This window comes from Cuculus canorus, chromosome 2 (assembly GCF_017976375.1).
Source record: "Cuculus canorus isolate bCucCan1 chromosome 2, bCucCan1.pri, whole genome shotgun sequence".
In the NCBI taxonomy this organism is placed as follows: Eukaryota; Metazoa; Chordata; class Aves; order Cuculiformes; family Cuculidae; genus Cuculus; species Cuculus canorus.
This window is the reverse complement of record NC_071402.1, coordinates 32,737,515-32,763,299: the sequence shown is the minus strand read 5'-3', so window position 1 is coordinate 32,763,299 and position 25,785 is coordinate 32,737,515. Positions and strand designations below refer to the sequence as shown.

Below are 25,785 nucleotides of genomic sequence, written 5' to 3'. Positions count from 1 at the left end.
TATTTTTTTACTTACTACTTTAGTCAATTGATTTATTCTTTCTTCATCTGGCCCTCAGCCACAAACACTTGCTTAATCTTGCGTTCTCTCTCATAACCACAATTACTCACCCACAACTAGTAGACCATCCTTATTTAGGAAATTATTTACAGTTTGGAGAGGGCAAAAGGGATACCAGTAAAAACAACAACAAAATCCAGGACCAAAACAGGAACTACTGGCTGTTGACTGATATATCAGCGATGTAAAAAAACCCACAAACAACCAAAACCAGCCCTGGAAAATAACATGTTTCTTAAATAGACCTCATGATAGACTCCCAGTTCTGCTCATCAGCTGGGAAACTTCTCTAATAAAACACAGGGAAAAGTGATTGATATGCCTCTGTGATTATCATAATGCTTTTAAATTAAAGGAAAGATTGTTTCAACTTGGCCATGTCTTGTTTTAACTATTTGATGCTTTATTTTAAAAAATATTATTTGTTTCTCTATACCTTCCCTTGGCTGTGGTGAATGCATTCATTCCTTTATTTGCATCTCAGTAAGTCAGGCTTTTCTAATCTGGGTATGAATATTCATCTAATTTTGCTGCTGGTATCTGCTATTCAGCTTTGGCTGAGGCCTGGATTTTGCAATTGAAATCATCACACATCTTGTCTTCGTCAGGCTGAGGAAGGTCATAAGGGTCTTCCTTCATAAAATCAGTGTAGAATTGGGATCTGAGAGTGTAGATTAGCATATTGAAATATATGACGTAGAATATAATGTACAATATCAGCTGCTAATATTACCTCCGAAGATTAACTTTTCTGTTTTCCCTTATTTTACCGTCTTAGTGTAGACTGCTAACCTCATTTTTCCATTTAATTCTAAGTCAGATGTGAGGAAAAAGGTTGGTAATGGCTAAACTCAAGAGATCCAACATCAAAAGAAATTTTCAACATTTGGACAAAATAAAACCAGGTGTGAATAAAATATCATATTGCAATAGCAACTGTTATTAAAGCCATTAAAGTACATTTGAATCCGGTGTTCTATTCATTTTCAAAGGTGATGTTTGTAAATGTATATTGTCAGGACTCTCGTAAATTTAAAACAGAGCATTAGGACTTATTCTGGAATCTGTAGCACCGTCATACTGCATTTTTTAAATACATAATAACTCATAATTTTGTGTCTTTGAGCAAAGGCCACCACATTTTTTATAACTCAATAGTACCCTTGTTGGTTAGTATATGAAGTAAGAACAAAAATGTTACCAGAAAGAGATGTTTGTAGCATCGTGGCATAGGTATGCAGTGTCTTTGACAGCACACTTTGTTGCAGATCCTCGATATGTGTTCTCATGAATAGTCTTAAGGATTTTTTTTTTGTTTTCTAACTGCTTTTAAGTTAAAGATATTGTGTTTCCCTCTTGTCCTTCTGATAAATGTCATGATAGTGTGGATCTTAGACAGCCTTTCTGTGATTTTAAAGGAAAATAGGAGAACTTGTATTATCATTTCTGTCTATGGAAATTATTTCTGAAGTGAATGCCATACATATTTCTGAAATGAATGCCAAATGTATTTTCTAGAAGTGAGTGCCATTGAAAGCTATGGCAGGCAATTTATACCGTGCATAATAATGATATTAATTTTTATGGTGTGTATAAGTTACATTTTGATTAGTTTTTTGCATGATTAAAAATTTGCAAAGCCTTTATGGCCCCCAGGAGCCTACCTGTAATAAACAGCTCTCACCTTCCAAACCATAAAACAGGTCTGCAGTACTTGAACATTAGAGCTAATTGCCTTGCTACATCAAAGGGAGCACCACAAGACTGAGAAAAATCACAGAAGGCGGGGTGGGGAGTGGGGGGCAGTTTCACCTCGAAAGGTTATGTGTTTGTGGCTTGGTGGAGCCCTGTAAAGTTATGGCCTCAGAACTGCTGTTTGCGATTAAGTTGATGGGGAAAGTCTAACCCGCAATCTCTCCCTGCTGCTGACACAGAGTCTTTGTTCACATTCAGATTTCTCAAACTGTTGCCAGGGTCAGGCTGAGGTCAGACACCACGATGATGTATAGGAGAACATGTCTGGGAATTTCTCTCACACTTAAAACACATACCAGAAAAACAGGAGAGCACCCTGCAAAAATTGTCTGATGAGACCCAGATGATACTGTAGCTTTTATTTTAGTACCTTCATAATTTTCTTTCCCTTTGCCTGACACACACACAATGTTTTATTAATGTGTGCCACGATAGCCCTTACAATTTTATGTCCCCTCAAGATAAGGACACTCAGTAGCACTTTGACACTTCATTTTCCAGCCCAGGGGGATTGGGCCAGTAAATCTAGTAAAAGAAGCAATGCGTCTGTTCCCAAGGATGAGTCAAAAAGGGATTGCCATTGGCTCCATGAGGCCATGGGGCCTGACACTGGATACGAGCCTCATGTGTGCGCTCTCAGCATTAACACAGCCCGAGCTGGGCATGATCACAGGCTCGCAGCATCCCAAACTGCGGTCCCCTGCAACCCTGACAAACACAGTCCTGCTTCCAGCTGCGACAGGGATGCCTACCATGTCTGATTAGCTATCATCTCGGGAGGGAGTGGGGGACCACAAGGGCGAGAGCGCTGAAACAGCATGAGGAGGGTTTCTATTCTGATGGAAATTTTTTTTTTTATATGCAATTATTTTTAAAAGAGGGGACCATCTTTCTCCCTGCATTGTTCCAAAAAGTGAACATGCATTCTTAGTCCCAACCTATTGTATTCGGATGTCAATGCAGAACACATTGATCTGTGGTTGAGATGGGCTTTTTTTTTTTTTTTACTTTGGTTTCCAAAATTGCTGCTGTTTTTTTCTCTTTAGATTTACAAAAGGTTTTGCAGAGAGTTGAGAGTTGGATAGGTTCGCCACATCGATCTGAGGGTTGTTTGCCTAGGCATACAGTTTCAGTGCGTGGCTGGCAAGTACGGCACTAAGCAGCAATTTTTTTGTGCTCAGCTGCTACATATGACAGAGGATATTTCATTCGGCTGTCAGAATGTTATTAATAAAACATGGGGTGCGAAGAGGGCCACTATTTCCCCTTTCAATCACTATAGCATTTACAATGAAAATTTTATGCAGTGTGTAATTTTCAGTTAATGCTTGACACTTAAAATGTCGGTAGCTGCATTTTGTATGGCTCCTGAAGGGTTAATTGTATCATGTTCCCTGCATAAAAGCTCTGCTTATCAAAAGTGAATAGAGGAGTGTATGCAAATGTGTGTCTGTGACCTTTTGCCTTTCCAGGGTTAATTTATATGGTCATTAAAGATTTTATGAAATTGAGCGGCCTGGTGCTTCAAATCCCATTTTACCTTCACCTCCTAATTTTTATAATTCCTACCTGAGCTGGGAAATATGATTTTTATTTTTTTTTTTTCTTGTATGTGTGTGCCGCAATGAAAACAGCATGCTGTGCTGTAGGGAGTTGCAAGTCTGGTTATCTGGCATTACTCAGATTGCTAAAAATTCATTAAAATGTGACATCAGCACAGTGAGAGACAAATGATCACAGGATGAAAAGGAACAGTGGGCCTTTCACGGATTAGTGCTACACAGCCCCAGCATAGACGCTAACTGCATAAACAGATTAATCCACCAGTAGCAGCATAGCTAAGATTTACCGAATAATTAAATGGGCTTGAGTTACTGTGAAGATTTCCATGTAATCTAGCTGGTGTGAACACGTAAGTGAGGTGTGGGTAATGCTCCTTCCTCACAAGCCATAGCCCAAGTTGCGTCATTTATCCTGAATGGCTCCCCCTGGAGACAAAATTTGAGACTTCTCCCTCAAAGCCAGAGGTTTATATTTAATACAGTACCTAATACCTAATACTTACTTACTGCAATTAGCAGGATACTGCTGCACTAATAGGATTTATATTTGAATTCCACCCTCCCCCTGCTCTTTTTTTTTTTTTTGTCTTTTTTTGGCTCCAAGATGCATTTTTACATTTGCTGGCTTTTGTTCTGACCCATGGGGGGGAGTGTGTGTGTGTGTGCGTGCGTGTGTATTTTAACACAAATCATTTCTAGCCAAAGAATATGAAATGACGGGCTTTAAACCTGTCACGTTGGTGGAAAGCGGGTACTCTGATAAAGACATGGTCAGAATTTATGGATAGATTTTGAAATATTGCAAATTATTTGTAATTAATGTCCAACCTCTTTAAAGTGCTGTTCTTTTTTCTTCCCCCCACACCTGCTTTTCTCTGTTTTGCCACCCTCTGCTAGTGCTGTTCGTATTACATGACATATATTTTAACTGCTGTTAAGTGGTCACTGAGTTTCTTTTCTAAGATCTTTTCTGTGCTTATCCACAGAAGAACAAGGTGAAGATACAGAAGGGTCTGCTAAAAGTACATCAGTGGCTGTGACTGATGATAAAGACTCAAGTGAGAGAGACAATAATGAAGGCAAAAAATCTAGTAAAGACTCTGGTAAGATGCTAGAATTTTGTCTTCCTCTTTTTTAACTTATGAAATGCTCTTTCATTTTAAACTGTCTGGACATTCCCACTACTATTCATTGCATGTGCATTTTGCATGTGATTTCTATCAGTAGCCTCCCATTGACCTATTTTTAATCATAACCATCTGACAGGATAGATGCGGATAAGTTGAAGAATATTACAGGACGACCAGTGAGATTATTTTTTAATCAAATCAGTTTGTGTGCTTGTAATTTTTTAAGCGCCTTTCATTAATCTTAGCTGTACTTGTGATTCCTCTGATGGCATATTAATTTTTCATAAGCATAGGATTAGGTACCACTTGAATTTTTTCTTCAATCAGGTTTTGCCCCCCTTTTAACCCAAAGAATGTGAGTTTTTTTGTTATTATTATGTTTTGCTCTTGCTCTCTGATCAGTTACTTCCAAGAATCTGGCCTCTTCCTGAGCATTTATTTAAGGCATTTTGAAAAAAATACACAAAATCCAGTGAAAAAGTTTACAGATGATTCAGCCTAAGAAAGAGGAAATATCATTGAAAACGGATTATGGGTTGGGTAATTTTGATCTCCTGGAATAGACAAAGCCCAGTAATGAAAGCTACTGTCTTTGAAAACAAAACCCCTGTGTCATGACATTTACTTGTGCACAAACAAACCCAGAGCCAGCATCTGGTGTAGATACCCAAGGCTTTTTCTGTGTTTGATTTGGCAAATATGTGACTTCATCCATGCTTTTTATGTATGAGATGGAAATCTGTGGTCACAATGAATATTACATTGGCTACTTTTGCCACACGCTATACCTAGTTACATTATGTTGGATTCACTGAAGCAGAAGAAGTGCTGAAACAGGTTGAAGCCTATTAGTTTCAAGTAGTCATATATCTTTTCCTTGTATCCCAATGACAGCAGCATACAAAGGAGGTTGTATTCTCTGTAAAGACATACAGTTGCAGAGAAAATATCATTTTACCTGTGAGCTTCTTTACACTCAAATTTTCTCGTACTACAATTTGCTTTTTATATATTAAACATTTATTTATTTATTTTAAAAAGTTATACGTGGCCCTTTCTGCTCTGAATCCAGAAGGTTGACTTACAGGTTACTTTAAGTTTGTTTACTGACATGCTAAGGTCAGTACCCATCATAGCTTAGAAACTCATCTCTTCTTCAGTTGTTTTACTTTTTGAGATCAGCAGGTGGAAGAAAGACCGATGACCAAAAGGGTGATGCTGAGCAAGAAACTGTGTTGTGGTTTAAAATATCTATCAAAGTTGGCTGTCTCTCTGACTTGGAGAAAACCTGTCTGCAATGCAGTAAAGCCATGCTCCCAAGCCACCATAGGTCCTCCCGTGCAGTCTCATCAGGTGCTGTCCTGGACAGTCACCAGGCGAGGAATGACAGCCCCCTGCAACCTGCATTCACCACCATACACTCCGGCGTAGGGGGAACTGTGAACTGCTTCAGTGAATTTATCAACCCTCTCTTTTTCTTAGGCAGATACATTTATAATAATTCAAGAAAGAATATTGTGTTAAAGCTCCAGAAAAAAAAACCCCAAATCAATTATGGAATCTAGAAAAAAATACTGAAGGGGAATTCTCAAAATTCCATCAGGATTAGCTGCTCATGAGGGCCAAGTTTAATTAGGACAAACCTATATCCAGATGCCTACTGGGTGCACTACAAAAAACCCAGCATAATTGTTCTGCATTCCCATGCCAGCAATTACACAAATAACTTTGCAGTAAGATTCATATAAAAACAAGGGCTTGAAATACATGACTGCCTTTGTGCTTTGCAGAAAATAGTTTGTACTGTAAAATTCTAATCTTTTAGAAACTTTTATTTTCCTAACCTAAATTAATTCTGCATATGTAACAATCAGACCCTCATCTCAATTTTCACTCAGCTGACAAGTATTTCTAATGACTGCATAACTGCTTATGTATAATTGAATGTTAATTTGGGCTTTCTCATGAATTGAGTGTTGCAAGTCTTGCCAAAGAATTCTCAGGAAAACCAATAAATTAATCACAATACTAACAAGTTAGACAGGAAAGTGGTGTGACCCCTCTTTAGCATAGAATCTATTAGACTAGAAAGGATTAACACGTATTTAGCAACTGTATGTTTGTGTAAGCTGTTGTGCTGTATTGCTTACCTTATCTCAAGGAGTAGAGCTTTCAAAATGAGACTTGGCAATATGCAAGTTATATTTGTTGAATATTCATTCAGAATAGAAAAGCCTACTAATGCCTCATTTATATTGTCATTTAAATCTAGTGCCACTTTAGATTAATTATAATCCAAATTACAGCTCTATGCAGTTCAAGAATTAATATGGAATTTATCCAGATTAATACATTTGCATTGAAAATGTAATATCTCTCTGCCATGGCTAAGGGGAGCACTTTTTAATAAGGTAGTAAACATGAGGAAGGATGGAAATTAACCTTCATTATTGCAATGAAAATTATCCTTTCATTCTACTCTAATTAGAAAGAATACTCTACCAGTAATTATAATTTTAGAATTATTTTGAGGCTGAATATCATCATCTGATGTGTCAGAAGTTTTAAATTATGCAATCTTTATCAAATGCATAGATAAGAAAATAGCATTTTGATTATGTTTTTTCCAGGATTATTTTTTGCATTAGTATACATATTTTACTAACTTTCTCCCTCTGTTAGTCACACAAATATTTTCATTTTTATTTTGGGTTTTCAGAAATGTTACAAAGGTGATGTCATCTGAATTGCAGTGAACTATGCCATTTTTATATTGGCAATCTTACACAAGTTAAATAACTGACAGGCAATCATTGAATAGTTTATTTCATGTCACTTATTTATAATTAAACTTAGTTTTTGAGCTAAAGGTATTGAAATTACATTATTAATCTAAAATAATGCTGTGTATTTTATATTCTAAAATGAATTACAGTGGTGCTTCATGATTAGCAAAAAAACCCCAACAAATAATGTGTCTCAAGAATAAAAAGTGCATATCTCAAATAAGAGTAACTAGATTTAGTCTTTTCCTACAGCTGCCTAGTAAGAATAGCATACCAGTTGAACATCCAGCTATGAAAACAGTGGCACAGGGCATGCTCGTGACCATAATATTTACTCTCCTCTCTCCCTCCTCCTTCAATACCCTTCCTAAAAGATCCTAACTTTGTTCGGCCTTCCTATAGGAAACTCCTTAAAACAATGAATTCAACACAGAAAGCAGAAAGTGGATAGAGTAAGATCAGACACTGAGTTGTAAGAGCTGGATCAGTGCATAAGGAGCCAATCTTCTTTGTTTCTGGAATGTTTGCTTGGACTTGAGGGGCTCGGTCCTCACCACATGCAGGGTTGAGTGGTGTCCCCATGCCAGAGAGAAGAATCAACCCCCTCCTTGTTTTCGCAAAGCTCGCCATAAGTCACAGAATTGGTTACTTTACTATAGGCCAGATGTAACCTCAGACATTAAAGAAACAACAGTGCTTGAGGTTGAATGAATCCAGAGCAACAACAACAACAAAACCAACAAACCCTCTGTAAATTTCAACAGTTTATATAAATATCATGGTAAACATAGTAAAAAGCTGTGCTTTGTTATGCATTTATTGACCCCAGCACATGTTTTATAACTCTATGGTTTTATTATATTAACCGCAGAAGAAAATTTAACCAACTCCCCCCTCTTGTTTTTATAGAAACAAGAACTATGTGTTTCATGATTATTATAGGCCCTTTGAAGTAATTAAGTTATTCCATCCTGTAGTGGAAGATGATGTGTAATATTAACCTAGCGTGTGTCCAGGTGCACACAAAGTGTACTCCAAGCTAAATTTCACTAGCAGTGAAATACCACTGCCAAAAAAACAGTTAAATGCATTCTCACAATTTGATTTTTGGGCAGAATTTGCATCCTAACTTCTGTAACAACCTGTTGAGAATAATCTACAATGACAGGGGAAGAGACAGCAGAATTTTTTATCTTTAAATTCAGCATCCTGTATAACAGTGTGCATTTATACCAGCTGAGATTCTGGCTCATTTATCTTTAAAAAGGGACATTTATAAAGTCACATGTGATAAAGGTAAGAAACAATAAACTGTTAGATTTTTTTGATAGTTGGAAATGAAGAGATGTTAATTATTTGAACCTATCCTCCTAAAGCCTGAGAAGCAGCCCTTCCCTGTTAATATAGTCCATCACTTTTTTTTTTACTTCCTATAATTCTCACAGTTAAGATATTTAAATAATAATAATAATGGCATATTACCAAGTAAATACAGATAGGCCCAGGAGTACTGTATTGTCATAAACCAAAGTAAGTAATAAAATTATGTCATATGTGATTGCATCATGTAGATATTGCCTTTAAGCATCACCAGTCCTTCAGGTCACCGGCACAGCTCTGGCTGAGCAGTCTAAATGAGCCCTCCAGGATCAGTTCCTGAGAGTGTAAAAATCCAGTGGGGCTCCAGAAAGCAGCTTGTTCAGATATGAAACCAATGTTGACAAATTGGTCATTAAAAGGGAGAAAATATAGCAAGAATAAACTTTAATTTGAGCAAGAACATGTTAAAACTACTGGTCTAAATTACACCAAAAGAAATAATTAGCAATTTAGGAATGAAAAACAGTGTGTGAGGAAATCACCGTTAATGTGTAAGTCATAAAATATGTTTATGTTGTTTCTTAAAAAATGCCCTTCAGAAAATGTCCCTGTACGATTCAGTTTTCAATTTTTTTTATTGTTGTACCATGAGGATTAGGTATTTACCTTGAAAACTGTTCTCTTATTTTACTTCTCTTTAATGTTGTTCTAGTATCAAATTTTGCACAAAGTCTAAAGGAAAATAATAATAATAATAATAATTTCTTGGGTTTGTTGACAGAAAAATACAGGTATTTTCTTTGTTCATGTTTACTGTGTTGCCAAAACATCCATGACCTTATTTTAAAATTAATCCTAGGTTACTCTGCAATGAGGTGCAATTTGTTCATTTATATGAACCTTATGTGGATTGAAAAAAATCAAGATAAATCTTCATGCATAGCATACAATCAGATTACCCCTGGACTATATATTTACGTTGGGTCTGATAGCAATCAATGGTTTAGCTTCATTGCATTTCAAGATGTATTTGCACCCAGTGTCCAGTGATAGTGTCCTCACCCTGGAAATAATTTAGTTGCAAATTGACTGGAAGATGGTGAAAATTGAAAGTTAAAATTAGAAATACTCATAATAAACAGCAGAAAAAAGGTCAGATGATGCCGCACTATGATGAGATTGGAATGGTTGGTAAATGAGGTTTTGTGTTTGTCGTGAGATGTATGTGACATGCCTACCCAATGCTCTTGTAATATCCAGCCTAGCAGAAGAGATTATCTGGCAAATTGACGCTGGAAAGAATTTTCTGATGGACTGGGAAATTAGAATTGCACTCATTTCTTTGATGTGTGCAAGACTGGGCTGCATTACACAGCTAGTTCAGGCATAATATTAAATATAGTATTTAATACTTAATAGTAGAACTATCTATAGAAAACAATTACATTCTGGTTTTGATCACAAATGCCATACTATAAAAATTCACAGTATAAACATCTAAGGCAATCCCAAATGACTGATCTTTGTATATAATTAATATTATGTTAGCTCTTGAAATCCTATTCTCCACAGTATTTCTTTTAAAGCCTCACTATATTTAGCCTCAGAATTGTAACCAGGAAAGAGTTATCAAAACAGCACAATAATCATATCATATTGCTCAGACAGTTTAGAAAAGAGAGAGGGTAATTAAACAGCATCAAATTAATTATTTTGGAAAATAGGATTTTTAAGCTGGTTTCTTTTAATGTAAACACAAATTCATACCGAGATGCTAAAGAGAGCACATTATTGATTAATCTTTAAAGGCAAAGTAAGGTTATCTAAACAGCAGAGAAGAGTCCATTTTTAAATGTATTTATAGAGTCTCCGTCAAGGAAGTGTATTTGCACCTTTGTTCTTACCAGAGTTGTTTTATTCAACTGTATTTTTCTCAAAACTAAAAAAAAAAAACTTTCAAAGACAATACAGACCTTTGGAATATCAGTCTCTTTGTAAAGCAGGATATTTTAAACGTATTCATAAAAATATTATGTTTTTGGAACAGGAATAGTCACACCAGAGAAGGAACCAAAAGTGAACACTGTGGTAGGAGCACAACAGCTTCTTTTGGCAAAAGAAGAGGATGGTGCAACTAAAAAATCAAAGCCTCCAGAAGACAATAAATTTTGTCATGAGCAGGTAAAGGAAAATGTAACATTTATTTGCATAGTAGAACTCTTTCAAATAACCCAAGAATGAAACAGAAGTTATATGCTACTAAAACAACAATATCAGCGGGTTATAAAAAGCACACTGACTAATAGCCTGCGTCTTAATTTGATTTTTTTTTCAGTTCTATCAATGTCCTTATTGTAACTACAATAGCAGGGACCCAAATCGTATCCAGATGCATGTCCTGTCACAGCATTCAATGCAACCTGTTATCTGCTGCCCCCTCTGCCAGGATGTCCTCAGCAACAAAATGCATCTCCAGCTTCATTTGACCCATTTGCACAGTGTGTCCCCTGACTGTGTGGAGAAACTGCTCATGACAGTAAGTGTTCCAAATACAGATACACATGCTACAGAAATGTACTCAGGATTCTGGGTAATGTATTTATTTTATTATAATATTGAGGCAGCTTGAGGAGGGGAGTGAGTCACCACTCCTAGATTCTGTTGCAAGCTCATCCAGTCGCTGATGTCCCTTGGGAAAATCACCGAAGGTGGATTTCAAAGCTGCTGAAAACCTGCAGTTCCTCATTGGTCTCAACCTTGGAAAAATCAAGCCTGTCAATGTCTCTAAGTCTCCACCTGTAGATTGAGTCTAATAATATCCAGTTCTCAGAGGTATCGTGACTCCTTTCTGTAAAATAAGAGGAGTTCCCTGTACAATGTAGTTGCCAAACATAGAAGAATTTCTGGCCACATGTAGGCTGTACTTGCATTGTATTAAATTAAACTAACTGTGAAATACCAATTGTGGTGCCCACTGGAGAACATGATTATCTTATTGTATAGTATGCCCCTATATATATGTATATTTTCTGCCTATACGTAAAAGACCCTTTAGTTCTTTTGTGAATAAAATATGAGTATGAAACAGAAAGACAAGTCCAAGAATAGACAGCAATTGAGTTAGGTCAGTTCTTTAGGATATGGAATACCTGATTTCAAGTGCCTACCCTGAATCAGGCAAAAACTTGAACTGGCTTCTCCGTGACTGGAATAAATGCTATAACCAGCAAACTCTATTTGGAGGATGAATCCCACTCCAACCTCAACAGAAAACCCCATTCTTCACTGCAAAATTGCACAAACCGTGTCAAAATAATAAATTTTGTCAAAAAATAATGAATCTGCACCATTCAAAACAATGTCAGTAAAGACACAATCAGCTCTAGAAAGTTTTTATTATTACATCATAGATTCAGTTACAAAAAAACCTTGTAAGACATCCTGATTCTGGTTGCCTCACCTTTTTAGAAGGAAATGCACCTGGAAATCTCAAGGATCTACCTTCTTAAGGATTTATTTCTGTATTCATAGACTCTATTTATACAGTTGTGGTTGTAGGCCTACCACCTTATTCCCAAGTAAAGTAGCAAAAAAAATAAGACAGAATTGAAGGAGCTCTTGACTGTAGGTCTAAGGTTTCTTGTGCCTAATGCTGATAAACAAATACAGAACCAGCAATGCACAAAAGTTGTTTAAAGTTTTTGTTCTTCTTTTCCTTGGTTTTCTACTAACAATAGCTCTGACAGACTGTGAAATTTTGGCCTACCACAAGGAAAATGATGCACAAATTTAACTTTCTCAGGCCCGTTCAGGAAACTGAAAAAATGAGGAAAAAAACTCCCTCCTTATGGAGGATTATTAGCTTTCTTTTCAAGTTCTCTATGAATTTCCCTCTATGCTGATAATGGTGTAACTTTGAAAACTCATCTCTCCGCTCCTCTCTCCTTGTTGTTTGACAGAAAAAGAGATTGCCATACACAATCTGCATCATCTAAGTTGTCCCAGTTGCTAACACTAATATGTTCTGTCCATATCTAAGCTCTCTGAAGATAAAATAACTACCATTTTCTATGATATTTTTCTTCTCTGGGGCAATTACAGTTACCTACATATTTTTTTATAGAAGTCCTCCCCTCACCCCAAAAATCAAAGTCACTAGTCTTCCGAGTGGATGCTATTAACGCCACATTTAAATCACAAATATACTAAGCCTGGGGCTTTTAAAAATATGTCTGGAATATTTTTTCCAGCAGGCAATTTTCATAAATACCTGGCCACCTACCTACCTACCTACCTATATATATAATTCTTATGTGCCCTAATATAGGTTTAAAATAATTTGTTGAACTGTTAAAAAGGAACAAAGGGTATTTCTACTTGTACCTAGTAAGGTATGTGGCTTCCATTTTTATAGTAATTTACCACTCAGAAATCTCTCCCATTCTTATCTCTGAATGAAGCAAGGAAGTACTGTTCTCGTGTTAGAGATGAGGAGCTGCAACACAGTCTGACCTGATTTACCCAAGGTGATTTAGACAGAATCTGGCAGTACAGGTGTATAAACACAGTCCTGCTAAGTCTTAGTCTGAACCCCTAGACAATCCTTTATTTCAAATATGAGTAGCTTTAAAGAGCTAAGCAAAAGGAAAACTTGAAATATTGAGCAAATATTCATGTCAACTTAACTAAATTGAGTACTATCAGACACCTGTAAGAGTACATCCTTCAAAGATTTCTGTCTATAATTTGAAAGCATTACACAACAGGTAAAGCAGTCTGAAGAAGATACATAAGCAATTGAAGACAAGGAAGAGAAAAATCTTATTTTAAATTGAAATAAATTGCTATTTCTGTATGGAAATAATCTTATAATTCTCTTCCGAAGATATGAAAGGTACAGCATTTGTTTTAAAAACAATACAGATGAAGCAAAGCGGGAATGCCCTTACTCAAGAACTGACTGGTGACGGTATCTCAACATGATCTCTGTCTTTGGAGGATGTCCGAGGAGAATTACCCCGATAAATCCAACCAACCTAACACAGTCAGCAAAACCCTGTTTGTGGTGACATTGAGACCAATGAAATATTGTGTGCATTTAGTTCAAGTATCACCTTGTTGTAGACTACTTTAAGTGATTCTCCACCAAGTGATACCTGATGCTCCGGATTTGTGGTGTGTCAGAAGCAATTATGAGGAACTGAGCCAAGATCGTGGTTTAATACTGACAGTCTTTGATCATGATATGGTGTATCTTTTGAATTATAATTTCATATTGTTGTACAGTATTAAATAGTGTGACTTTTCCTATAATAACACTGGGTTCTTGGGTTTCAAAGGTTCCTGTACCAGATGTCATGATGCCCAATAGTATGCTAGTACCAGCAGCTGCTTCAGAGAAATCTGAACGTGACACACCTGCAACCATTACAGCTGAGGGATCTGGGAAATATCCAGGTATGCAAGAAAAAGTCCAGACATGTAAAAGCTAATTATGGGCAATTTACAAACTTAAGAACCACTTGTTGCTTAGCAAAATGAATGCTTTTTTGGCTTCCATATGACCACAGAGATAAAAAGAAAAATAACAAAGGATTTGAATTTGCCTGATTGCACCCATGCAGATCTATTAGGATGCACATGTATGTCACATGTATGTTGCTTATGGTAGTGGCCTACCCACTTTGAAGGTAAGATCATCCTTGTTTAACAGTGGTGCTTTCAACAACATCAGTGGGGAATATTAGGCAAATGCAAATGATCCTGCCTGCTTTTCCAGTAGCAGGTTTCTTATCCTGGACAACCCTGTACTGGGAATCTGCTTTGCTGTCTCTCACAGCATGCTACTCCCTCTGTCCTCAGACCACTGTCATCCTCCTTTCTAATTATTTGTCCTACCTATTGATTCCATTACTAATCCCTCCCTCTTTCCTACTGTTTTGTTTCTTTTTCTTGTTTGGTGTTACCATTGTACTGATAAACTTCTACCTTTTGACAAAAAGAAGCCCTGTACCACTCCCAAGCCAAATGCCACTGCCATTCTGATCTTCATGTTTGGATTTTATCACTTTTTTAACCTCACATTGGCCCTGCCTGCTTTATTCTTGGAGGCAAGAATGGGTCGCTATACTTTAATAGGCCAACACATGGCATACCAGGTATCTTTTTTGATTTCTGGTGAACAAAACCCATTAATATTATGCGCTATTCTCTTCCACTTGTGTAAAAGACACTTAACTTTCTTCAACTAGGTGAAAGTCCTGTGGATGAGAAGAGTACCCCTGGGATTGATGAACCAAAAACTGGAATGGAAATTAAGACTGAGGAACAGAAGCCACCTAAAGAATCTACTGAAATGCCAGATTGGAATAAGACCGTTAGTAAAGATACAAAGACCACTGACTCAATGACAGATCATCTAAATGAACAGCAGAAAAAGCAACAGCTCTCTGTTTCTGACCGCCATGTCTATAAGTACCGCTGTAACCATTGCAGCTTGGCTTTTAAGACTATGCAGAAGCTTCAGATACATTCCCAGTATCATGCTATTCGGGCAGCTACCATGTGTAGCCTTTGCCAGCGTAGCTTCCGAACATTCCAGGCTTTAAAAAAACACTTGGAAGCAGGCCACCCTGAACTCAATGAAGCTGAACTTCAGCAGCTGTGTGCATCTTTACCTGTCAATGGTGAACTCTGGGCAGAAAGTGAAAGTATGGCACAAGACGATCATACACTAGAACAGGAACTAGAAAGAGATTATGACATGGACCAGGAAGGTAAAGCAAGTCCTGTCGGAAGTGATAGTAGCTCTATTCCAGATGATATGAGCTCAGAACCAAAGCGGACCTTACCTTTTAGAAAAGGGCCAAATTTTACTATGGAAAAATTTCTAGATCCGTCTCGCCCATATAAGTGTACAGTGTGTAAAGAGTCTTTCACCCAAAAGAACATTCTCTTAGTCCACTATAACTCAGTGTCCCATCTACACAAGCTCAAAAAGGTTTTGCAGGAAGCATCGAGTCCTGTCCCTCAAGAAACCAACAGCAGCACTGACAACAAACCCTACAAATGCAGCATTTGTAATGTTGCGTATAGCCAAAGTTCTACATTGGAAATCCACATGAGATCTGTACTTCATCAGACAAAGGCAAGGGCTGCAAAATTAGAACCAAGTGGTAATATAAGTAGCGGAAATAGTGTAGCAGGGAATGTTAATAGCCCTAGCCAAGGAATGCTAGAATCTATGAGCTTACCAGCAGTTAACAGCAAAGAAACACATTTAGATGCCAAAGAATTAAATAAAAAGCAAGCTTCTGAATTAATTTCTGCTCAGCCTACACATCACCCACCTCAGTCACCAGCACAACTTCAAATGCAATTACAGCATGAACTGCAACAGCAAGCTGCGTTCTTTCAACCCCAGTTTCTAAACCCAGCTTTTTTGCCTCACTTTCCAATGACGCCAGAAGCACTGCTCCAGTTTCAACAGCCTCAGTTCCTTTTCCCATTCTATATACCTGGGACAGAATTTAGCTTAAGCCCAGATCTGGGTTTGCCTGGTTCTGCCACATTCGGTATGCCTGGAATGGCTGGTATGACAGGATCACTGCTAGAAGATTTGAAGCAGCAGATACAAACTCAGCATCATGTTGGCCAAACCCAGCTACAGATACTGCAGCAACAAGCACAACAGTATCAGTCCACCCAACCCCAACTTCAGTCCCAAAAACAGCAGCAGCAAAGTAGCAAGCTGATGAAAGCAGAGCAAAATACCTTAGTAAGTACAGACTGCCAGCTGATAAAGGATATGCCATCATATAAGGAGTCAGAAGAAATTTCTGAGAAACAAGACAAGCCAAAGCAAGAATTTAATAATGAGAATGAAGGACTAAAAGAAAATAAAGACATGAAGAAGCCAAAATCCTCAGAACCAACCATTCCACCACCCAGAATAGCTTCTGGAGCAAGGGGGAATGCGGCTAAGGCTTTGCTGGAGAACTTTGGGTTTGAGTTAGTTATCCAATACAATGAGAACAGACAAAAAGTGCAGAAAAAAAGCAAGACTGGTGAAGGTGAAAACACAGACAAACTGGAATGTGGAACCTGCAGTAAGCTTTTTTCCAACATTCTTATTCTGAAGAGTCATCAAGAGCATGTGCATGGACAATTTTTTCCATATGGAGCATTAGAAAAGTTTGCCCGACAGTACAGGGAGGCATATGACAAGCTTTATCCAATTTCTCCATCTTCTCCAGAAACACCACCACCTCCACCACCACCTCCTCCACCACCACCACCTCCTCCTCCTCCAACTCCTTCTCAGCCTTCTTCAGCTGGGGCTGGAAAACTTCAAAACACAACTCCCACTCCTTTGCAAGCTCCACCACCCACACCACCACCACCACCTCCTCCGCCACCACCACCTCCTCCACCACCACCACCACCGTCAGCCCCACCTCAAGTCCAGCTTCCCGTTTCACTTGATCTCCCGCTTTTCCCTCCAATTATGATGCAGCCAGTACAGCATCCTGCATTACCTCCTCAGCTTGCCCTCCAATTGCCAGCAATGGATACATTATCTGCAGATCTTACCCAGCTTTGTCAGCAGCAGCTGGGATTAGATCCCAATTTCCTACGTCACTCTCAGTTCAAGCGTCCACGTACAAGAATCACAGATGACCAGTTAAAAATCTTGCGAGCTTATTTTGATATTAACAATTCACCAAGTGAAGAGCAGATCCAAGAAATGGCCGAGAAATCTGGTCTTTCACAGAAAGTTATCAAGCACTGGTTTCGAAATACACTGTTTAAAGAACGACAAAGAAATAAAGATTCTCCATACAACTTCAGCAACCCTCCCATAACAGTATTAGAAGATATCAGAATAGATCCTCAACCTTCAACTGTAGAACCTTACAAGTCCGATGCATCTTTCAGCAAGAGATCATCTAGGACTCGTTTTACAGACTACCAGCTTCGTGTCCTCCAAGACTTCTTTGACACAAATGCTTATCCAAAGGATGATGAAATTGAACAGCTTTCAACTGTACTTAACCTACCCACTCGAGTTATTGTTGTATGGTTCCAAAATGCTCGACAAAAAGCTCGCAAAAGCTATGAAAATCAAGCTGAAACTAAAGACAATGAGAAAAGGGAACTGACAAATGAGCGTTACATTCGAACTAGTAACATGCAATATCAGTGCAAAAAGTGCAGTGTGGTTTTCCCCAGAATCTTTGATTTGATTACACACCAGAAAAAGCAGTGTTATAAAGATGAAGATGATGATGCTCAAGATGAAAGCCAAACTGAAGATTCTATGGATGCTTCTGATCAAACAGTGTATAAGAACTGCACAGTTGTTGGCCAAAATGATTCATCAAAAAGCCTAGCAGTCACGGCAGCAAGCTCTGGCTCTGGTTCTAGTACTCCTTTGATTCCGTCACCCAAACCAGAACCTGAGAAGGCTTCTCCTAAACCAGAGTCTACAGAAAAAACAAAACAAAATGAAACCATCTCTAAGCAAACCGATACAACTTGCCAAAGCACCAAACCAGTACAGACTACTCCAGTAAGCTCTTCTGACCCTCAGCCCTCAGCTTCTCAACCACAGCAACAAAAACAATCACAAATAGTAGGAAGACCTCCTTCTGCATCACAAACCACACCTGTTCCTTCCAGTCCTTTACCAATTTCAATGACTTCTCTACAGAACAGTCTACCTCCTCAGTTATTACAGTACCAATGCGATCAATGTACAGTTGCCTTTCCAACTCTAGAACTTTGGCAAGAGCACCAGCACATGCATTTCCTAGCAGCCCAAAACCAGTTTCTTCACTCACAGTTTTTAGAAAGACCAATGGATATGCCCTATATGATATTTGACCCCAACAATCCTTTGATGACTGGACAGTTACTTAATAGTTCTCTTGCTCAAATGCAACCACAAACTGGCTCATCACATACGGCCCATCCTGCTACAGTTTCTGGTTCCCTGAAACGAAAATTAGATGATAAAGATGACAATAACTGTAGTGAGAAAGAGGGAGGAAACAGTGGAGAAGATCAACATCGTGATAAGCGTTTAAGAACTACAATTACTCCAGAGCAGCTGGAAATACTCTATGAAAAGTACCTACTAGATTCCAACCCTACCAGAAAGATGCTAGATCACATCGCACGTGAAGTAGGACTGAAAAAGAGAGTCGTACAAGTCTGGTTTCAGAACACAAGAGCCCGAGAAAGAAAGGGACAATTCCGTGCAGTTGGTCCAGCCCAATCCCATAAAAGATGTCCTTTTTGTCGAGCTCTGTTTAAAGCAAAATCAGCTTTAGAAAGTCACATTCGCTCTCGACATTGGAATGAAGGTAAACAGGCCGGTTATAGTTTGCCTCCAAGTCCTTTGATATCAACTGAAGATGGAGGAGAAAGTCCACAAAAGTACATATTTTTTGATTACCCATCATTATCATTAGCAAAAACTGAGTTATCAAGTGAAAATGAATTAGCCTCCACTGTATCAACCCCCATTAGTAAAACTACAGAAATGTCACCGAAGAACCTCTTAAGTCCTTCTTCTTTTAAAGCAGAGTCTAGTGAGGATATAGAAAATTTGAATGCTCCTCCTGCTGACTCTGGATATGATCAAAATAAGACTGACTTTGATGAGACTTCATCAATTAATACAGCAATTAGTGATGCCACAACAGGGGATGAGGGGAACAATGAAATGGAAAGCACAACTGGCAGTTCAGGAGATGCAAAACCTGCATCACCTCCCAAAGAACCAAAACCACTTGTGAATGACACGCTACCAAAAGCTGCAACTACACCTACAAATGAGAATACCGATGATAAATTTCTCTTTTCCCTAACCAGCCCTTCAATGCATTTCAGTGAAAAAGATGGTGATCATGACCAAAGTTACTACATTACTGATGACCCTGATGATAATGCTGACCGCAGTGAAACTTCAAGCATAGCTGATCCAAGTTCACCTAACCCATTTGGAGCTAGCAATCCCTTTAAATCCAAAAACAGTGATCGGCCAGGTCACAAACGTTTCCGAACACAAATGAGTAACCTTCAGCTTAAAGTTCTCAAAGCTTGCTTTAGTGACTACCGGACTCCAACAATGCAGGAATGTGAAATGTTAGGGAATGAGATTGGCCTGCCCAAACGTGTGGTCCAGGTCTGGTTTCAGAATGCCCGGGCAAAAGAAAAGAAATTCAAAATTAACATAGGGAAGCCATTTATGATAAATCAAACTGGACCTGATGGGACAAAGCCAGAGTGTTCTCTATGTGGTGTGAAATATTCTGCTCGTTTGTCCATAAGAGATCACATCTTTTCCAAACAACATATTACAAAAGTGAGAGAAACTGTGGGAAGTCAGCTAGATCGGGAGAAAGATTATTTAGCTCCTACAACGGTTAGACAGCTGATGGCACAGCAAGAACTGGATCGCATAAAGAAGGCTACTGATGTGCTAGGATTAACAGTACAGCAGCCAGGCATGATGGACAGCAGTTCTCTTCATGGTATCAGTTTGCCAGCAGCTTATCCAGGACTTCCTGGCCTTCCTCCTGTTCTTTTGCCTGGAATGAATGGTCCATCCTCCTTACCTGGATTTCCACAAAGTTCAAACAGTAAGTCTATAAGGGGATGATTTTCTCTTTTTATTAATTTGGTCATCTTGCATAGCCACCATCCTCTTATAAATCACAGCATATTATGCATTCATATCAAGCTTGTGAGACTGGTGTAGGCAGCTAAAAAGTGCTGCTATGAGGCATACACAGTGCAGTTCTCAATTGTTGCTGTAGCCTGGATGATACCTTTGAATTCCAAAAAAAAAAAAAAAATAAAAATTTAAATCTAACTGACAGAAATGTTTTTAGTCCATATTTAGCTTCTGTAATAAAAGCAATATAACAAAAACATTGTTATACTTTTGTTGTGGCTTTGAATGATACTGCTTTAGGCAAAATGTGGGTTAGAATTTTGTATGTGAATCTTTTGTATGCAAAGATTTAAAGTAACATCTGATGAAGCACAAAATAGTAATTCTCACATTATTGGTTCATCAGGCATGTGGTCTACTCTTTAGGCCAGTCCAACCTGTTGTTTAATTCAGAAGAAATATTCAAAATATAATGCTGCCCAAGACTCTATTATATTTCTGAATAATTGCCTGCTAAGGTAAGAAGTGTATTGTTGGAGGTGATTTGTAATGGCAGTTTCATGGTGATCCAAATTCCAGGAGCTGCTGAATATCTCCTACTCCTAGTTTGTAAAGTCATTGCAGACATGTACCATTTCATTTAAGCTCACACTTTTAACTGAAGACATAACTCTGTTTTACTGATTGTTTTGACTTTGGTTTCCCTCTGTTTCTTTCTCACATTGGAAGGCACTTCCTCTTGGAAAAAGTTTCACCAAAGCTAGAGAATCAAGTTTTCTGCAGAATTGTTTGTTTAGTCCTCAAAGAATGGACCTGATCTATTTTATTGCATTAGGCTCCAGTTTTGCAGTCAGAGTTCATTGTGAGTGCAGCCTTGTAGATCGAAGCTCTCCCATTAGTCTTCTGACTTTGCACATTCATACCAAATATGTGAATAGCAGAGTTAGGGAGCTGGTTAAGACACCTCACCTCATTTTAAAGTGATTCCACTTGCTGTTCAATTCTGAACTCTGATTTGGAAAGCAACTCACTTTGGCAAGTAAGACAGAGGCTTAATCATCTTTGTTGTTAGACATACTAACACTGTAGCAATGTCGTCTCTGCTACCCAGCTTTGATTGATGGTGATCATGTTATTATGTCCCTAAGTGGTGGTCAAAGCATCTTGTTTTTCTCTTCATTGGATGAGAATGGCTTTCTTTCTACAATGGAGCCTCTGGCTGAGTGCCCTCTGGCTTTTGTCAAACAGTTATTGGCATGCAGAGTGCATGTAAAGGAAATATAAAGTTGCTGTATTTCCTTCTTAATGGCCTACAGTCTTCAGGTCCAAAAATGCTGGTTGTTCTTCATTAAAATTATAGATACGGTTCTCCATATAACTTCCCTAAATAGCTTTGCTTAGGTTGACCGTAACAATAAATGGGCTCCAGAAAACTCAGACTTTGTCTATACTACTGAATGAAATTTGCTTAGGAAGGTGTTTTTACATTCTTTTACTCTCAAAACTAGGAAGTCCCTATGCAAAGTGAGTCTTGGGAAGGGTTGTGAACCCATGATAGCCTCTCAGTTGTGCTCAGTTGTTTAGGGGAATGCTAGTTGACTCAGGTCAAACCAGACCATTCTTACTGTTCAACTTTACAGATGGTTTAGTTTCAGTTTTTGGAAAATGTTCCTTGCTACTGTTTAACTTCCGAGTATCAATGTAGCCTCAGAGTCTGTAAATTGTGCCGGTAATAACACAAGAGGTATTATTACAGGATGACTGGTCCATAATAATTCAATTTTCAGATTTTCTAATTTCCAAATATCTCTTCTTTGAGATAAATTTAAATCATTAGTAGCATAGCATACACAGTGCGCTGCCAATTGAGATGGATTTTTACCCCCTTTCATCTCACATCTTTTTAAGGTTAATTAGCCCACTGTGGGCTAAGCCCACTGTGTAAATGAGCTAGTAGAATCTAGTTGTTAACTTTTTTTTCTGCCATAAACTAAATAGGCCCTATATCCCCCTTTTGTTGCTTGGCAAATACTTGCATGCATAAATCTCCATTCCCTAATGATACATAAAGAAGCAGTCATACTGACTGGAAAAAAATAGATTATTTTAATCATTCATCATAAAAAAGCAGTAATATACTCAGGCATTCTTCAGTACATGCTCTACACTAGTATTTTATGCACCTAATTAACCTATTTCTGTTTTCTTCTCTACCCTGCTTTCACTGATAGCTCACTTTTATATCTGATACTAAGAATTATTAATAACTATCTTTTTTTGGAAGACAGTTTCCAAGCAAGCTTTTCTTTGGCTACAGTTCTAGCAGCACATATATGCTCAGCCAGCAGGACAATTGTTTCACATCATTCTTTTCATGAAAGGTTTTCTGAAGCTAACTCCCTGATGACTCACTATCCCATAATTTGTCTACTTCTTGCGAATTCCACTGCAAGTGTGTAATTTCTTCTCTTTTGGACCCAATCCTGAAAATGCACTTCTGAAGAACTCTCACTGGGATCCCTTATGTTCAAATATTTACTTGTTTTCACCAGTGCTTAAAGGGTTTGTAATTGTATTTCTCGTGGCAAAGCCCATCCATTCTGTCATACATGTTTGTTTAAAGGACGTCAACATTAGCAAGATAATCACTTTTATAGAATATACTTGCTGTTTGCTAAGAGAGGGAACTAGTGAAACTATAATAGTAAGAATCACATTTATAATTCTCTTTTATGTTTCTCTTTTCTCATGTTAAACAAAGAAATTAGCCTGATTAATAATGCAAGTTAATACAAGTTTATGAGGGATTTCACTTTCATGTTTTTGAATCCTGTATCATTTATGGGTTTCCAAAAATCCAACTAAACTTTGCAAAATATTAGTTTTTTTTAAATGAGGTATCTGCATGTATGAAAGATTTTAAGTGGAACACCTGAAAGTAAAATTGCATCAGGAAAGATGGGAATATTCAAATGACAGTTCATTTTGTCTTTTTTATGTAGTGCTCAAATGGGACTTTTATTTGCAAGGATTATTAGATTTTTCAAAATAACATAGCTTCATTTCTGAATTAGAGGATCCATTAACTTTAAATGCAGTTATTTTGTTCTCAAACAAGCGGGTTTCAATGTCATAATTATTGTGTAGTTCTAGGATGATACGTTGAAGAATCCTTTCACCTGTGGGATAACGTTTCTCTAGAAAATGTAGCTATACCATACTGCGGGCATGAAATGCTGGTCAAGGCCTCAAAGTTACTGCTGTCTTTGCTTAGCTTAATTACTAATATGGAGTTATTTGGTTGAATTCTAATTCATACAGAATTTTATTTCTGATTTCTCATTGTTCTTCAATCCCCTTCTTATTTTCTAGGTGACTGTAAATAGAAGAGGCCATTCTTAAAATTCACATTCTCTCTTCTTCTTAGCTTTGTGTTTTGCATATGATCCCTTGCAGAAAACTAGTGCTTCATCTTGCTTCTAGCTATTAATACTGGTTTTATGAACCTTTTAATGTCATCATCATTACCGTAGGTTCTTTGCACATCACTTAAGCCTGCGTTGTCTTGAAGATTCACAGCAGCTTTTCCCAAGAATGCACACATCACTGGGTAATATGTACTTAGTGGTTTTTGAAATCTTATCAAGAGAGAAATTTGATTCAGCAGCAATTACTTTCCTTATTACTAGGGTACTAAATTCTGTTCTCAATTTGCTTTTGGCCCATTGGTAGCAGTTTCATTTTTATATTTTTAGCTCTCTGATTTCTTCAGGAGAAAGAGAAGTTTTCTTCTTTGGTAGTGACTTAAAAAAGCTAGCAGGATTAGAATGTTTCTTGATATTTAGTGAATTTTCTATTCTACATCTGTTATGTCTGGAAATGGGGCATTGGTTTCATCAAGTTTCCTTTATTTAGTTTTGGAAACTCTCAGTTCCACATTTAACTTCCAGTAAAACAGGTGGATTTACCTATGCTATTGCAGCCCATCTGGATGTTTAACTAAATTCCAAAGAATATCTGGAAAATGGACTAGATCTTGGCTGGTCTGGCTATTATCAGTGTGAGCAGAATGAAGACAACATGATGTGTAAGGGCTGAAAATGTTAAGAGTAGAAAGAAATTAGAAAAATCCTGAGTAGCTGACAAGCCCAAATAACCATGACAAAACTGGGGCAGTAGTTCACACTAATTGCATCATTCATGCATTTTTCATCCATAGTATTTATCACTTAATATATTTTCAGCAGACTCCACACACAATTGTCTGTTACTTCATGTTGAAAGCACAAGGACAAGCAATAGCGTCTTCAATGTTATTGCGCAGTAGCTGTGGCAATTACCCACTTTTTAATTATAACTGTTGTGACTTGTTTCACTGTACTATTTAATCCGTGCTCACAATGCATTTTAACTCCTTAGTGTTCCCCTACCATTAAATAGGAGTAATGACATAGTGACAAACATTAAATGGCCTCTTTGTTAAATCTGATAATTATTCCCTTTGATTCCTAATTGCTTTATTTCTAAGTAATGCTAAGCACCTGGATATTGATGATTTAAACATCATTCTTGTTCACTCCATTAGTGCTTTGTAGTAGCTAATACCCATGTAACCTCCATTACAGAGCCTGCATTTATTGTTGTCTTATCCATGTGCTAGTAGGCTGTTCCGACATTGCTTCAATTTTACAGTTTTGTGTGCATCACACACTTTCTATGCTCTTTTCTCTAGCAAACTTACTTGGCTGAAAAAAATGACTATGGGTGTAATGTACAGCCTCTTACAGTTAGTTGCCTTTTCTACCCCATGCCATCATTTAATTTTCTGACCAACTATAAATCTTAACCGAAGTTACTTTTTAATAGACTGATACCAGCCACTGCATTATATCCGGTACTTGAAACAGAGAAAAGAATTCTTCCATTAAGTTATGAGGCATATTTCTGGTGTGTATGCACCCTCCAGACAGAACCAGTCCATCCTTACGTTGCTTTCTCTAATGAAGTGGAGGACATCATGCCTGCATGCTTCAAGTAAATGGATAAAAGCAGAGTTCCTGTGTCAAAGTACTTTAGTTTTACTACACTTATTTCCGAGCAAATACTGCATTGACCTGATTGTCGTGGTAAAGAAAAGCTCTGTTCAAACTCTAAAAAATAAAAATGTAAGCTGTGTGGTGTCCCAGTAATGAATAGCATTGACCTGATTGCTTGTTCTTTTAGTTTTTTTGAATGGTCATTTCCTGTTGATATTTACTTATCTAAACATCAGTCCTTTATTTTATTATTATTATTGCATTTTCCCCCAGCAATTTGGATAAAGATTCCTTTTTATTTGAAAGCTAATTACTTGTAGTGAGTGCCATAATTACCAGGTTTCTTAGGTGAACGATGTGTGGGTTATATCATCCCAGAGGCATGATAAAAATTAGTTAAAATGAACAACAAAGTACTGATCTCTCAAAGTATCAATTAGAGGGAAGCACTCT

At 37.6% G+C, this 25,785-nt stretch overlaps 1 protein-coding gene across 2 annotated transcripts in view; it reads left to right on the top strand.

Annotated features, from left to right (window-relative positions):
• ZFHX4 (zinc finger homeobox 4) overlaps window positions 1–25,785 on the top strand; it is a 153,435-nt gene that overhangs the window by 120,470 nt on the left and 7,180 nt on the right. For both annotated transcript variants that reach the window (XM_054058672.1, XM_054058671.1), the window contains exons 5-9: window positions 4,364–4,480; window positions 10,661–10,794; window positions 10,949–11,149; window positions 13,953–14,070; window positions 14,865–20,261. In XM_054058672.1, the coding sequence (XP_053914647.1) occupies window positions 4,364–4,480; window positions 10,661–10,794; window positions 10,949–11,149; window positions 13,953–14,070; window positions 14,865–20,261 (5,967 nt within the window). The remainder of the gene's footprint in view (window positions 1–4,363; window positions 4,481–10,660; window positions 10,795–10,948; window positions 11,150–13,952; window positions 14,071–14,864; window positions 20,262–25,785) is intronic.